Source organism: Lemur catta, chromosome 9, assembly GCF_020740605.2.
Source record: "Lemur catta isolate mLemCat1 chromosome 9, mLemCat1.pri, whole genome shotgun sequence".
NCBI classification, from domain to species: domain Eukaryota; kingdom Metazoa; phylum Chordata; class Mammalia; order Primates; family Lemuridae; genus Lemur; species Lemur catta.
Window position 1 is genome coordinate 38,980,090 of NC_059136.1, and position 16,125 is coordinate 38,996,214.

At 47.4% G+C, this 16,125-nt stretch overlaps 1 protein-coding gene across 2 annotated transcripts in view; it reads left to right on the top strand.

The window, feature by feature from the left end:
- The window catches only part of ANXA13 (annexin A13), a 50,727-nt gene that overhangs the window by 19,614 nt on the left and 14,988 nt on the right, over positions 1-16,125 (top strand). For both annotated transcript variants that reach the window (XM_045560524.1, XM_045560525.1), the window contains 3 exons: positions 2,003-2,078; positions 10,666-10,760; positions 14,121-14,291. In XM_045560524.1, the coding sequence (XP_045416480.1) occupies positions 2,003-2,078; positions 10,666-10,760; positions 14,121-14,291 (342 nt within the window). The remainder of the gene's footprint in view (positions 1-2,002; positions 2,079-10,665; positions 10,761-14,120; positions 14,292-16,125) is intronic.

Genomic DNA, 16,125 nt, shown 5'->3' on the forward strand with positions numbered 1-16,125 from the left:
ATGCCAGCTCTTCCCTACCGATAATGAAGAAAAGCCTGTCAATTGCCTGGGCTGTGGCAGGTGTTCAGCAAATGCCAGTCCCCTCCCTGCTTGTTTCAGGAGCAGATCCCTCAAGATGGGCCCACCCTCCCCCCACATCCCACAAGGCAGCAGGGTGACAGGGAGTCCTGAAGATCCCTTCTGCTCTAGAAGCGTATGGTTCTCCACTAACCGCAACCTAGAACTCAGCCCTGCTCCAGCCCACGGATATTAGTCAGGACACTTTGGGTTGCAAGAGCAGAAACCCAACTCATATGAACTTATTAGACAAAAGAGAAGTTGTTAGTTAATGAACTGGGAAGTCCAAGGATACAGGCACTGGTGCATCTGAGGATTTATACAATGTTATTCAATCTCTCTCTCTCTCTCCTGCTCCCATTATATAGTGCAGTGGTCCTCAACCTTTTTGGGGACCAGGGACCATTTTCATGGAAGACAATTTTTCCACAAATAGTAGGCGGGTGGTTTCGGGATGATTCAAGTGCATTACATTTATTATACACTTTATTTCTATTATTATTATTTTGCAATATATAATGAGATAATCCTACAACTCCCCATAGGTTGGGGACCCCTGAAATAGTGGACAAACTCAAAATGGCCACTAACAGCCCTCGATTCACACTCTCTCAGCTTAGCAAGCCCAGTAGAGAGAGACATGTCTCTCTTTCAATATCTATGTATCCACCAAGGGAAAGACTCTCATTGATCCTGTTTAAATTTCATCCCCAGTTCTGAGCCCATCCTGACTGGCAGAGTGACGGGGCATGTGCCCACGTTGGTGACTGCAGGCAGAATGATGGGGCTGAAGCCTCATGACTGACAGCACCAGCGAGACCACACGGGTGGGGGAGGGGAATCCCCCACAGGAACTAGGCATGCCCTGCAGACAAATGCAACACCCCACCACGCTGTGTGTGGGTTACTGTTCTCTCCCACTAGCGCCCAAGGAAATGAAGGGCAGGAGGGTGGAATGGGGTGGTACTCACAGCAGCACCTAAACCAGCCTTCATCCAAGGATGGGGAACGTATGGATACATGTCACCAAGGAGAAGCTCCAAGATGAAAGGCAAATAGCTGAGAAAGCTCATGGTGTGTTAAAGGCTACTACCTGCATGACTGCAATTAACCTCACATCTTTGAATTTTTATCATAGTAGTCATATATTTATTTTTATGGTTACCTTCTGTTTATGCAAACAATACTGGCTTTCTAGTTTAGTGTTCACTGAAAGTTTCCTTTTTAAAATAACTTTTAAAGTAAAAACAAAGATCAGTTGAAAGAAAAATAATAAGCAAATAATACCATAGACATAGGTAACTGTGGACAAATTAGTGCACGTATTATGCCAATGAAGGAAGTATAGGAAACAGCTCTGCACTGTACATAATCAGGACTTTCCTCCCCAAGGAGCACTAAAAAACCAAAAACTGCGCTCTTGCTGTTTCATATAGTATCTCTGACAAACCAATATATGTCTCTCGTTGTACGGATGGCAAAGATCCAGGCCGCCAAATGAACCTGTAGTAAGATCCTAGAACCCTCAGCGTCTGGCCAGCAAAGCCTATTCCTTAGACATAGCTGTGTCTTGTGGCAAAAGGGGAGGAGCAGCACTCCAGGACATTGGCACACAGTGTTATTCTCTGTTTCAGAGACAGACACACAAAGGTGGGGTTGATGGGAAAATCACTCGTCACAGAGTTGGCCAGAATGATTGTCTTGAGAACAGAGGGGACCATTCTGTGGCCATCCAAGGCCAGCTGGCCCCAAGGAGTACCAGCCACCTCTCTAAGGCCAGCGTTTCCCCAGCTGATTTCCGCATGTTCCCACGTGTCAAGTGTCAGCTGCTCCCTTGTTTGGATGACCACGTGGTCTTCCAGTTAGCTACCAGTTGTAGCCAGAAATAATTTAAGAACGCCTTTTTCACTTATTTTCATCTCACCTTTTCACTTATTTTCTCCAGGCCAAAGCAAGAAGTCACCAGGGTTTTGATGTGAATCGAGATGCCAAAAAGCTGAACAAAGCCTGCAAAGGAATGGGTACGACAGATATTTTGTTTGCTAATTTACTTTTGAAGTTGATCAGGCTTGATCTCATGTCCAACTTCCCCATGATGTTAGGAAGACAACCTCCCACTTATCTGGTGTATTCCAAGCTAACACAAGTTGATAACTTCTAGTGATCTCTTTATTAAAGTTCCAGAAATTATAATCAGACCCTATTACTTTTCAGGATCCTGTGTAACAGAAGTTGGGTATTGTGACATTTAACTTGACCTCAAGGCGAGGGAAACTTCATGAGAGCTGCAGTTCCTGCAATCCTAGTGCCATCCAAACCCCCTGCCCCTTTCATGGGAAGGTCGTGGGGAGCCAGGCCTGATGTGAGCTGCATTAGGGACCCGGGAGCTGCATCTAGAAGTAGATTAGGTGCGTGCAAAACTGCAGCCAGGATGAAGACTTGAGGGTCAAAACCAGAGAGGCTGTTTACACCCAGGCCTAAGGGCCAGTACATGGCCAAGAGTTAAGGACTCAGTGAGAGGTCAGGAGTAAGGTGAACCCAGGACCAAGGTGGGGCGAGAGATAGTGTCTAGGTTACAGCCATGAAGAGAGGCTCTGGGACCCAAGGAGTCTGCTCAGGCAACGAGGTTCTAGTCCCCGAAGCCTGGCAGAGGGAGGGATGCAAAGCACAGATGGAAGGGTTTACCTTGAACCAGAGCAGGAGGGAGGGGCTGCAAAGTCAATACCTTCACAGGTGTTGTTGGGCAGAGCTGAAGGTGCTGGTGACCTGACATTGCTCAGTGGGTCACCAGCGAGGTTATTTGCAAGGTTATCTGCTGAAGACAAGGGCTCGACCATGCAGTAAGGGCCTGAGTGGTGGTGTGGACTCACCCTGGGGTAGCAGAGAAGGGGACATGACCAGCAAAAGACTGCTGATCCATGCCAGAGCCCCGCTGAGTAGGGAGACCACAGCTTCCCATGGCTCCAGCCCACGTGGCTATGTTATTTTCTCCTGCAGCCTGAAGGAAGGAGAGGAAAAATGGAGGTTAGATTGACCCTGGCTTTGCGGATCAGGGGTTCTAGAAGAACAAGCAAGTGAGGTCATTGAAGAAGATAGAGGGGTCGAGGCAAGGTTGATTAAATTCCTGAATTTTCTTTTTTATATTTATTGAGAAACAAAGATTTCAGGTGTTGGGCTAAGCACTTTAAATACAAAATCTCATGAAGTTATTCTCCATTAAGTTAAATACAATTTTCCGATGAGGAAACTGAGGCCCTGAAAAGTTAAGTAACATACTCCAAATCACAAATCCAGTAAGTGGGGAACACTGGGATTGAACCTATTCCTGTCACTCACTCCAAATGCCACCAATGTAGAGCATCCCGGTGAGGCCACCTCAGCCACGCAGCTGCAGTTCTGGAGAGGGTGGGGATGGGGCTGAGAAGACATTGCCCAGCACCATTGACAGCTGGGAGCAACCATTCGAGTCCACAGATGTTTTATTGAATTATTCTTTTGCTTATTGTGATACAATTCACACACCGTAAAATTCATCCCTTTGCAATGTGCAAGTCAGAGTTTTAGTACATTCACAGGGCTGTGGAGCCATCATCACTAATTCCAGAATATTTTCATCTCCCCCAAACAAACCTGCCCCCATTAGCCACCCATCAGCCCCAAGCTATCACTAAGCCATTTACTTCCGGTCTCTAAGGATTTGCCTATTCTGGACTTTTCATATAAACAGAATCATACAGTATTTGGCTTTTTGCATCTTTTGTGGCTTATTTCACTTAGTATAATGTTTTGTGAAAACAAGTGATAGTTTTTTGACTTAGAAGTAAATTAGTGGAGATTTACTCTCTTAGGAATGGATGTCATGGTAAAATATGACCATAAATTCACACACATAAATTTGTGTGACTCCAGAGGAAAAAAGCTAGGATCCATGATGGAAGTTCCAAGGAGACATGGTTTGCTTTAATATAAGAAACTTATCTAACCATAGAATAGCTGCCTTGCCCAAGAAATGTTGAGAAATCCCAGGGATGGCGGAAGATCTGGTGAAGAGTGGTAGGTAGATGGGATTTCTACATAGTAAGTATTCTTGGATAAATCACAGAGAGAGAAAGAGAAGGAGGGAGAGAAAGAGGAGAGAGAAGGGAGGGAGAGAGAGGAGGGAAAGGGAAGGAGGTGGAAATGAAAGATGACAAACAGGTACTTGTTTGAGGGCATCAGAGGGCCCGTCCACACTCTGACTTGGCTAATGTCGTATTCAGACCATGCCACCAGGAGGCAGGCTTTGTGTGGACCTGGCAGGATGTTATGGCTGAACCAGCCTCCCAGGTGCCTTCCAGGTGAGGCTTCCCTGCTGCCTTTACATGAGGTCCTAACACCTGGACGTGGGATGAAGACAGGAGCCCAGGTGTGTGTGGGAATGATTCAGCTGTGATCAGTGATGAATCCCCGTGTTTGCAGCCACCATACAAATTCAGTTCAATAAGCACAGATTGAGCACCTACTGAATGCCAAAGTCATACCACATTCTTGCTGCCTTAGGGATGTAGCCATAATGTGGGACCAACGTTGTACTGGTTACTGTGCAGACCACCTTCTCTAGGCCAAGCACTATGCTGGATGCTGCACATACATCATTTTGTTAAATTTTCCCAACAACCCTGCAAAGCTGGTGTTATCATAATGACTTAACAGATGAGAATGCCAAGACTCAGAGGTTAAATACCTTGCCCAAGTTCATAGCATTATGAAATGAGGATGGGGCAATTGGAAACTAGGACCCTCTTGGAGAACTCTGATTTGGTTGAAGATCTAGAATCCCACCCTCTATTGATAAGTACAAGCTGAACTGATGCTGAGAGTGTGTGCACCCCAATGTCCATTTTTGCTCTCTGAAATGTGAAAGAACGTTTGCCATTCTCCCTCACAGTGTTGCTGAAACACGCTCTAGAGGTAAAAAATTAGCCTGTAGTCCACAGCTTTGAGTCCTCAGGGGATCTTATTAATATGCAAATTCTGCCTTATCCTGTGGGGGGAGTGCTGAGATTTTGCATTTTCAATAGACTCCCAGGTGATGCTGATGCTGCAGGTCCTGGGACCACCCTGTGGGGGGCAAGGCCAGGCCCATCTGAGATGCACAGAGGTTAAGCAATGCCGCTCAAGCTGCAGAGGAGCCGAACCAGGCCTAGAACTCAGATGGTGACAGTCGACCCAGCACTCTTTCCACATGCCAGGTGTGGGCATGAACTTCATTCAGCCCCTGTTCTGCCACTTACTGGTGCTATGATCTTAGCATTCCCATCTGCAAAATAGGGCTAACAATGTCTCTTTGCAGGGAGGCCACACTGAGCCCAGCACCTGGTGGCCCTCATTATATGCTGGGATCCAAAATCCACACAAAGCCAGTTAGATCAGCATGAGCATCCAGGGGGCCCACCCATGCTCTCTATCACTGAGGGTGAATTGGGCTGGATGGGTCCCCCCAGAAGATACATCCACCCAGGACCTGTGAACTTGACCTTATTAGGAAAGGTCTTTGCAGATGTCATTTAAGTTAAGGATCCTGAGGAGAGATCATCCTGGATTACCTGGGTGGGCCCGAAACCCAATGACAAGTGTCCTTAGGAGAAACAGAATAGAAGGCCATGCCCAGAGAAGGCCGTGTGAAGACGGAGGCAGAGACTAGAGAGACGCAGCACAAACCAAAGAACACTAAGGACTGATTGCAGGCAGCCACCGAGGCTGGGGGAGGCAAGGGACAGATTCTGCCCCAGAGCCTCTGGGGAGGAGTGTGGCCCTGCGGACATCATGACTTCAGAACTGTAAGGGAATAGATTGCTGTTGTTTTAAGCCACCAGGTGCATGGTAATTGACGCAGCCGCCTCAGGAAGGTAAGACAGAGGACAAGGGAGAAGTGAGGACCCACTCACGCAGGCAAGATTCTCCCCTCTTCATTACTTCATCTATGGGAGACTGGGCAACCCAGTGGTGTTGGCAGAAGAGAGTGGCCCTGGGCACCGGAGCTGGCGCTGCAGCCTCAGGGCTCAGCGAGGCGGGCTGGCGCTGGCACCTGTTGCTGAGGGAAAACCGAGTCTCTGCCATGTACCAGGATCACTTATCTGGCACACACGCCCAGGGGCCTTCAAACCTGTGGCTTCCATCCTACTGAAACTCAGCTCGGTATCTTCCCAGAAAACTGCTGGGACAGCAAACCAAGGAGGTTGGCTTGTCACCTGGTTGTCACCTGGTCCTGACCTCTGCTGTGTAATTATAGTGTCTGATCCATAGCCAGGATTGAAGTCCCTTCTTTTTTCATTTTTAAATCTTTCCCAGAACCACTGGGGACTGGCCCTGGTGAATCAAACCACTGTAAATGTTTACAGGAAACTGTTCAGCAGCACCGACTGCTTATATGACACACATATTGTGAAATGCAGAGTGAGGTCACCGTTCAGTAAATCGCTTTGTGGTTGGGTTCCCAGGATAAATGCGAGACCCTGACTCAGACGGCCTGAGAGAAATCTGGTATCATTTTCATGCCCTGCTCCCACCCCCAGGCTGTGCTGGGCCATCCCGGATAGCTTCGCTCCCTGGTCTCTTTTTTTTAAAAGCATTCCAGGAAGGAAAATCTGGAAAACATTATTTTTTAAATATTAACTCAATTTTATCAGTTGCAGATGGCATCAGAGTAGGGAGGATGTTTTTTATCAGTCCTTGCTACATACAGCCCGTCTGAGTATCACATGCAACTCACACCAATGTAGAGACCAAGTTCTCTCACCGTGGTGGGCAAAGTTCTCCATCCGTCCATCCATCCATTCATTCGTATTTGCATGTGGTTAAGCACTCATATATTCATCAAGTCATCTGATAAATATTGAGAGCCTTCTTTATGTATAGAGCAGTGAACAAAACACTCTGTACCTTTGGAACTAGTGGAGTGTCGTGGCAGAGAGGGGAGAAACAGGCAGTGTAAGGGACACCAGGGAGAGGTGACTTGTTTGTCCAGAAGAGTCCAGTGAGTTGGGTCCTGAACAAGGAGTGGGAGTGAAGGTGAGGATTGGAGACAAAGGGGCTTCAGGCAGAGCGAACAGCCCATGCAAAGACCCACAGGTGAGAAAGAACGTGCTGTTTGCTCTAGAAGCCGCAAATCATTTACAGAGTAGGTGGAAAGGGGGCCTGGGAGAGGATAGGTAGGGAGGACAAGAATTCGAGAGGCAAGTAGGAGGTCCTCCTGCCACCTGCCAGGATCCAGGCCTGCGATGCTAAGGTCCTTGATAGGGACAGGTGCAGCCCGAATGGAAAGAAAGGGGCAGGTGCAAGCGATATTTACAAGAAAAAGAAATCCTCTTGGAGGTGAGATTTCTGGCACTCAGAAGTTTAAAAAAAATCATAATAATGTCACAGAGTAAGTAACTAGAGACACATGACGGAGGTGAAGCTTCAGGTGTAAAGGAAGGGGGACAGCATAAGTGACAGTGCTGGAACTAAACCAGAATGAGGCAGGCAATTAACTGCTGCTATGTGTGTAAGTGAGCTCTTCCTAGAATTTTCTACTTCGCCAGTTGGAACCAAACAGCTAATTCTTCCCAGAACTGTAGGGGTGGAAATAGCCCTTGAGAATAAGTGATCAGTTCGAGAACACAAAGCTGGTGGCCATGCCAGGACCAAAGTGCAGCTCTCAACCCCCTAGTCAGGCCTCTTTCTAAGTTCCCGCTCTGCCTTTCCAAAGATGGCTCTGGGAGCTGGTGCCCGAGTCGAGACCAGGGCGAAACACTTCAGGTTTTTGCCAGGATTCCTCTTTCTTCCCTTCCCCATGTCCAGCCAGTTCCCCTCGGTCCCTTCCCCACTGCTATGGCCTGGATTTTTCCTCCTCCCAATCCTTCCATCAAAACGAATCCAAAGGCATCAGCCTCGCCCCCTGTTCCTTCAGGATCCTGACCGCTCAGCTGGGTGGCAGCCACGTCCTAGGCTCACCCGCTAACCAGGGCCTGGCAGCAGGGAGCGGCACTGTAACAGCGCACACCACCCGTTAGTGACCACTCCCTAGGGCCCAGGCACCGGGCTCAGAACATCAGTCCTTGCAATCTGACATGATCAGTGCAGGGATCCTAGACATCTACAAATACACAGATGCTGCGGAAGATCAGAGGGAGCAGAAACTTAGCCCTTCAAAGGTTTGTAAAAGTACTTGGTCTACTGACAAATGTGACTGAGATGAGGCGAGTGAGCCTTGGGTCGGCGCATGCAGAGAGTAGCTTGAGCCCAAACTCAGGAAGTCTCGACGCCACCATAAGGAGTTCTGATCTGATTCCAGGAGTCCTGAGGATTCACTAAAGGTATTTAAGTTATGGCGTGAAATGAGCGCGTGCATGCTTCCCAGGCTGGACTGTGGCGCTCAGAGCCAAGCATCAGGGAGACTAAACACACTTAGGGCCTGCTGGGCAGCAGCAATAGGAATGAGGAAGAGGGACAGATGAAAGAGTTGTCTCATAGTGAGATACATGGGGCTTGGTGGCATTGGAAAGTAAAGCAGACACAAGGCGAGCCCTCGAATGTGACTTCAGATTTCCCAATTCAGGTGATGCCATTCCCTGAGATGGAGGAACAGGGGCGGGGTGGGGGGGGAGTGGATTTAAGGATAGACCAAGAGAGTTCAGTTTTAGCTATGCTGGAAGTCGAAATGCCTGGGGAGATCCCAGCTACAGAGAGCTGGGAGTAAGATCTGACCTTGAAGGAAAGATTAGGGGCGATGTGTGGCCTAGGATTCATCAGCAAAAGGGCGAAGGTCACCTGGAGGAAGAGCGACGGCTACTGGAAAGGAGAGCTGGAAATGGAGTTGACAGGACAGGTGAGGGAAGAAGGGCCATCAAGGATGCCGAGAGGACGGTGGTGGAGAGGCGAAGGAGCAGAAGGAGAGGTGTAGAGCAGGGAAGGAAGGTGTTTCACACAGAGAACGCCCAAACAAATCCAAATGCTGCGCAACAGTCAGGTACACGCAGCAACTGAGAGGAGGCGCTGAGTTGTGCCTCAGTTTCCCCATCTGAAAATAAGAATTTGGACTAGATGGCCTCTGATGTGCCTTGCAGTTCCTATGGTTGCATGCTCGGATCCCGGCGCGCCCAGTCACAGGGTGAGCAGTCTGTGGAAGGGTGGCCCCGGCGCGAGCCCCGCGTGGACGTGAGCAGCGCGGGCACACCGACGTTCACATCCCCTGGGGTCCACGGGCCCCACCTGGACCCTCTCATTTCATTCCCCCAGTAGCCTGGTGTACTGTTACTCTCATCCTAGCGGTGAGAACACGGAGGCTCGGCAAGGCACATAACTCGCCCGATGTCACACGGTCAGCACAGGGCGCGGCCACGATTTGAATCCAGTCTGAAGAAATCGAATTTAGGATTCAATGGTGAAATAGTCTTTTTCATTCCCACGCTGGCAATACCTGGGTCAGCTTTCTAATCCTGTTTCCATGTTCAAACCAGGATATTCCTCCCTTCTTTCTTATTCATTATAGTTTTCAGTACCGATCAAATTGCAAGGAGCATGTATTACTTTGAGCATTAGGAAAAAAACACTCTTTAGAAAGAGCATGACTCAAGGGTGTAATAGGATTTTAAAGGGGCAACCATTCTTCATGGTCCCAATTAGGACTTTTCTCCTGAGATTTACAAATTTAGGTGGGATTGATTTTGTAGCAATTTGGGCCTATATCGTAATCTTATCCACTGAATTATAAGTACCCAGATGCCAAGGAACAGGCTATACTTTTTATTTTATTTTTTTAAAACAGCTTTATTGAGATATAGTCCACCTACCATATAATTCGTTCATTTAAAGTGTGAGATTCGATCATTTTTTAGTATATTCACAGATAGGTGCAGACATCACCATAGTCAATTTTAGAACATTTTCATCACCTCAAAAAGAAAGCCTGTCCTTTAGCTGTCATTCCATTTGGCACCCACATACCCCCAGCCACTAGTCTACTTTCTGCATATGCAGGTTTCCCTATTCTGGACTTTTACTTGAATGGCATCACATAATAGGTCTGCCATGATTGGCTTTTCACTTAGCATAATTTTTCCATGATTCATCTCTATTATAGCATTTATCAGTATTTTATTTTATTTTATTTTTTTTATTTTATTTATTTTATTTTATTACTTTTTTCTGGCCAAATATAATAACATTCCATTACATGGATACCCCACATTTTCCTTACCTATTCATCTGTTGATGGACATTGGGGTTGTTTCCAGCTTTGGACTATTATGAATAATGCTGCTATGCACATTCATGTACGAGGTTTATATGGACATATGTTTTCACTCCTCTAGGAATAAAATTAAAGAACATGCCATACTCATCCCTCTTTCTACCACCATGCCTAGCAGTGTGCTCCATGCAGCATGAGGCTTCGTGGATATTTATCTGAGTGAGTGAAAATACAGTTTTCAGCACAAGAAATTAAAGCTCACGGGTCCATTTGGTTCCACGGAACCCTCTGTCCACCTTTGAGCTGGGAGTCTTGGCTTCCTCAGACCTGACTAGAATAAAACTCCATCTTGTTCCTTCTTCACTGTGGCTTTGTTTCTTTCCCCTGCCCTTTAGGAACTGATGAAGCAACTATCATTGAAATCTTATCCAGCAGGACATCCGATGAAAGGCAACAAATAAAGCAAAAGTACAAGGCAACGTATGGCAAGGTGATTCCAAGGGTGCCCGGCAAGTGTGCGCACAGCCTTGACTTTGACCTTCTCTGCTTCCTCTGTGCTCCCAGGGCAGCAAGAATACCTGTATTGAGTCAGCCAGGAGGAAAACTGAAATAACCATTTAAAAATTTTAATTGACTTCAGAAAAACTGAAATTGTTTTGTTAACTTAATAGCCCGTAAAATCAATATTCTTAACTCATTATTTTTTGAATTGACTTCATTTTTCTATTAAGCCCTTAATCGTTTTTTCCACTCAATTTGGACTAATTCCACATATTATAGATAGGCCAGTTATTTGAAAATCAGTTTCCACAGGTGGGTCTTTATACAGGAAATTTTCATTTATTTAGCCATCTTCAGGAAAGATATATTCTTCATAAGTGATTGTCACAGAAAACTAAAAAATAAACCCTCTATTTCATCAAGCATCCACACTTTTTTTTCTTTGTTTACATTTTTTTCTTTCTTTCATTATTTTTGTTGATGATGCTGTTATGTATAGAGTGCTTCAAATATGCTTTAGGCCTCCTCCTCCTCCTCCTCCTCCTCCTCTTCCTCCTCCATCTTTTCTTCCTCTTCTCCTTCTCCTTCTTCTTCAAGATAGGGTCTCACTCTGTTGCCCAGAATGGAGTGCAGTGGCTCAATCATAGCTCACTCTAACCTGGAACTCTTGGGCTCAAGGGATCCTCCTGCCTCGGCCTCCCTAGTAGCCGGGACTATGCACCACCACACCCAGCTAATTTATTTTTTTATTATTTTTGTTTTTGTTTTTTGTAGAGACAGACAGGGTCTCAATATTTTGCCCAGACTGGTCTTGAATTTCTAGCCTCAAGCTGTCCTCCCACCTTGGCCTCCCAAAGTGCTGGGATTACAGGCATGAGCCACTGAGCCCAGCCCTGTTTCTTTACTGATATATAATGAACATGACTTAACCTTTTCTTAATGTCATTAAGACTATCACTGTGCAAAATGAATATCAACTATTTTGCTGTATTCATCCATATGTATAAAACCTTTACTGTTTCAATCACTATATGTACAAATAGAGAGAGAGAGAGAGAGACAGATGGGTTTTTCTACTTACTTGACATTGGGCAGGTAACAATCTCCTTAGGCCTTGGTCTCCTCACGTATAGAATGAAGATGACAACTGACCTCCCTCCTCATGTTGCTGGAAGAATCAAACAGGATAGTGCCAGCACATGCCAATAAAGGAAACTGTGATAGGTATGATTGTTTCCATTTTACAGATAGGAAAAGTAAAGCTCATATGTCTAAATGACTGATGTAAAATCATACACTTAATTAAAAAAAAAAAAAGAACCAGGACTCACATCCAAGTCTTCTGGTCTTCAAGGCCAGTGTCCACCCTGGAGGACCCAGTGCCGTGAGTGGAGCTAGTCACTTATGCACTAAATGGTGCAGATGGCTGTGCTTTAATAGTTTCTCTGCTTCTCTCCTCATCATCAGGCTTGTCAATGTCATTTTTGATAAAAATAACTGAATCTTCAGTTCAACTGCATTTAATTGAATGAAATGAAGTTGAATTTTCATCCCTGTCAACATGCCTCATTCTAGCAGCCTCCCAAGTCATGTGTCTATATCCACCCTACCAATATGGAAAGTCGGATATAAGGCTGCTTCATTTTCAGTCTAAAATAAGAGTAAATGGGTTCAAAGTGAGGGCCTAAGGGATCTGCTAAAAATAAGGTGGGCACGTTCTAGCATGAAACTTTGTGACACCTTCATCTGGCAGTCATTTGCTTACTTCTGGTTCTCAGCTGTGTTGCAGAGAGCTGAGACTGCCAAAGAGATGATCTAGAATCCCAACATCACAAAGCTAGAAGACGTTAAGGATTATCACATCTAAGTCCCCATGTCAGCTGAGTTCCAAAGAGAATAACCATCCCATGATAACAAAGCACGTTAGCAGGAAAACCAGGAATAGCACAGAGATATGCTGAGCCTGTTTCTCTTCTCTGTCCAAACAGAACGTAAACACACGAGGATTAGTTTTCATGCTTGTGGCTTGTAATTGCAGGCAGCTGGGATTTCTCCTCTCCGCAGTTCTGTATAATGCCCACCTGGCTGGACCCTCCGTGCAGTACTGACCGCAGGCCTTCCCTCACAGGTGCAGCGCTAGACGGAACAGCTGCCAGGGGTGGGGACGTAAGATTACAGCTCCCTTTTGGGGTTGCAGATTCCAGGGCCTCAGACAAAAATCTTCTGGGTTTTCTCCCAGGCCAGAGCTCAGAGGTTCATTTGAAAAGTAGTTGATTTGCCTCCTCTTGGAAAATTCCTTTCAGAACAGGATTATCATAATACGCATTTACTGAACATTTAAAAGGTGCCAGGCCCTATGCTCAGCATTCGCATGGATTGTCACATTTAAGTCTCCCAACAACCCTATGAGATAAGTCTTATTATTCTTCCTAGTTTTAGAGAAGGAAACTCACAGATGGTGAAATGAAGTACATTTCCACGGTCACAAAGTCACTGTGGCTATGTTCTCAGCCACCACGCCACATTGCTGAGGAGCCAGGCTCATGCTATGCTGTAGTTTGAATCCTTGAGATGCCAGCTGGTCAATGGCCACCAGTCTGCCCCCTACATGAAGGTCTTCGTTTAGGTTGAGGCATTGACAACCATAGTCAGACTGATGCCGTTGCCCTTTTCCCTGTTGAACCATCTCATTGGAGGGAGAAAGGTGGGGGAGGGCAGCCAGCTCACTTGTGATAACAGGGTGCCAGAGAGAATTTCATGTACTTCCCCTTCTGCTGCCTGAGCTCTTTCTCACATGTGTCCCTTCCAGGATTTAACAAGATGACTGAAACGACTGCACAGGCCGTCAGTTTTCCCAGCTTTATTCCTGTCGTCCTCCTGTACTTATTAACAGTGCCCCCTTTCATGCTCAAAAGCATCCCAGTTTGGATGACAAATTATCTGGTCCCCTTAGAGATAAGCATTTCAGTCCCTTCTAGCCAAATGTTTGGAGGCAAATCCTTCCTCTTCGGAGGTTCAATAAATAGAAATAATGCCCAGACCTCTCCTGCCAGCTTTGCAGGGCTGTCCTGAAGATTGGCTGAGAAAGCTCTCTGAGCCCTAAAATGTTCTGCAAATGCTGTTGTTATTGTGATTCATCTTTGAGGTCTCCAGGCCTAAGCAGGGGAGCTCCTCTCTGCCAGGCTTCGGGGAGAGGGGTGGGCAGCCAAGAGCAGATGCCTGGCTCACTCCCCGTGCGTCCACGGCAGCTATCCTGCTGCCCCTGAGCCCTTGCAATAGTGCAAGCAGACACCTGTCCCTCTCCTGTCCTGGGCCATTCCCAGTCACATCTCTCACTGTCTTCCTACAGGACCTGGAGGAAGTGCTCAAGAGTGAGCTGAGTGGAAACTTCGAGAAGACAGCCTTGGCCCTTCTGGACCGCCCCAGCGAGTACGCTGCCCGGCAGCTGCAGAAAGCTATGAAGGGTCTGGGCACGGATGAGTCCATGCTCATCGAGGTCCTGTGCACAAGAACCAATAAGGTCAGTCCCAGCCGAGTCCCCAAGGGAGCATCCACACACCCACCAGAGATGGTTGCAGCCCCCAGAACAGAAACTGCTTCCCACCATTCTATCCATGGGGTGAGCAAGTGTCTGGGCAGAAACGTGTCTGCTTGGCCCTTGTGGGAGGGACGTCTCTTCCAGTCTCCTGGAGGTCAGTATTGGTGTTGCTGCCCCTGGCTAGACAGAATGGATCCTTCCAGAAGAGCTGTGTCAATCCAGCTTCTGTTCTTATAAACCAATGCACAGTTTTATGACCGTAAGGAGGCAGGGAAGTGGGTGGTGCTGGGGGATCTCAGCGAACACCCCCAGTGGCTGCCATCACTGCCCTGGAGGATTCTGTGTCCTTCTATCAGCAGGCATCTCCTCTTGTCCCTTGGGCATATGCCACCATTGCAGGGGCTGAAAGAGCATTTTTTAAGGCCCTGGTGGAAGCCCATTTGTTTTTGGTTCCAGGAGTGAGGAGGGCCAAGGAATTCATCAAGAGTAAAGAGGATCCACAAATCATTTAGAGGAGACCCCCTCCCTCTTCCACGACCACCCATCATGGCAGAATGGGGAAGCCCAGCAAGGAAATGCCAGAAAAGCCTGACATTCTTGAGCCCTCACAGTAGGAAATAGGAGCAGTGGTTGGAGCAGACAGCAAGGCAAAACTGAAACAGCTCTGACGCCAAAATGGCACAGGAAGCCCCGCCTGCCGGCTACCTCGCGCACTCTCCTTGGCCATTTTTCCCGAAGTGCTGCCAGGATCCAAGCCACAGCTGCAAACCTTTTCATGAGCATCCCTGGTCTTCCTTTCTTCCTACAAGATAATAAAAGCCCTCCCTTTCAAGGAGTCTCAGGCTAGGATTGTGCCTCAGAGGAGGGTTAGGCCAAGAGTCACACACCTTCCCCACTCGGCATGAACCCTCCCACCCACCGGGCAGGGAGGGAGCCAGTGCCAGGCAGGGGCAGTGAGCACCAGCTTTTGTGAAAAGGTTATTTTTAATATTCTTTTTGTAATCTTACTTGACCATAGCTTTTCCATCTTAGCCTAGTTTCTTTAAGATCCTAGCACCAACCAACAAGCAGCGCCTTTCTTTCTACCAAATAGATTTGATGGTAAAGACAGGGAAAAGCAGCAGAGAACAGGTGCCAGGTTCAGGCAGATCCTGGTGGTGGGTGGGAGGAGGAAGAGGAGGGCGCTGCACAAACACAGGTGTCTGCATCCCCACTGACACCCGGCCTTCCCCTCCCCCTGCCGCCAGAGCACAGCTGCAAGGCTCCTCACCTCTGTTCCCCGCTACCTTGGCCCATGGCCACCCACTGACTTCCATTTTAACCAGCTTGTGGGCGATGCTGTGGGCAAAAGCCTGCTTTTAGAGACAGGGTCTCACTCTGTCACCCAGGCTGGAGTGCAGATCACAGCTCACTATAACCCTGAATTCCGGGGCTCAAGCGAGCATCCTGCCTCTCAGCCTCCTGAGCAGCTGGGACTACAAAGTGTGTGCCACCATGCCCGGCTAATTGTTTTTTAATTTTTGTAGAATCAGAGTCTCACTCTGTTGCCCAAGCTGATCTCAAACAACAGGGCTCAAGTGATCCCCGCACCCTCAGCCTCCCAAAGTGCTGGGATCACAGGCATGAGCCATCGCACCCAAGGAAAAGCCAGCTCTTCTATGCTGCTGGTTCAAGTGTAAACTGAGGCAGCTCCTGAGGTGGTCCACTTGGCACGAGACGTTGAGATATAAAGCAATTCCTCTCAGTACACACCCCGGAGAGAAATTTGAGCTCCTGCATGCAGCAAGTTATTTTACAGAATGAGGCCTTGTTTGAA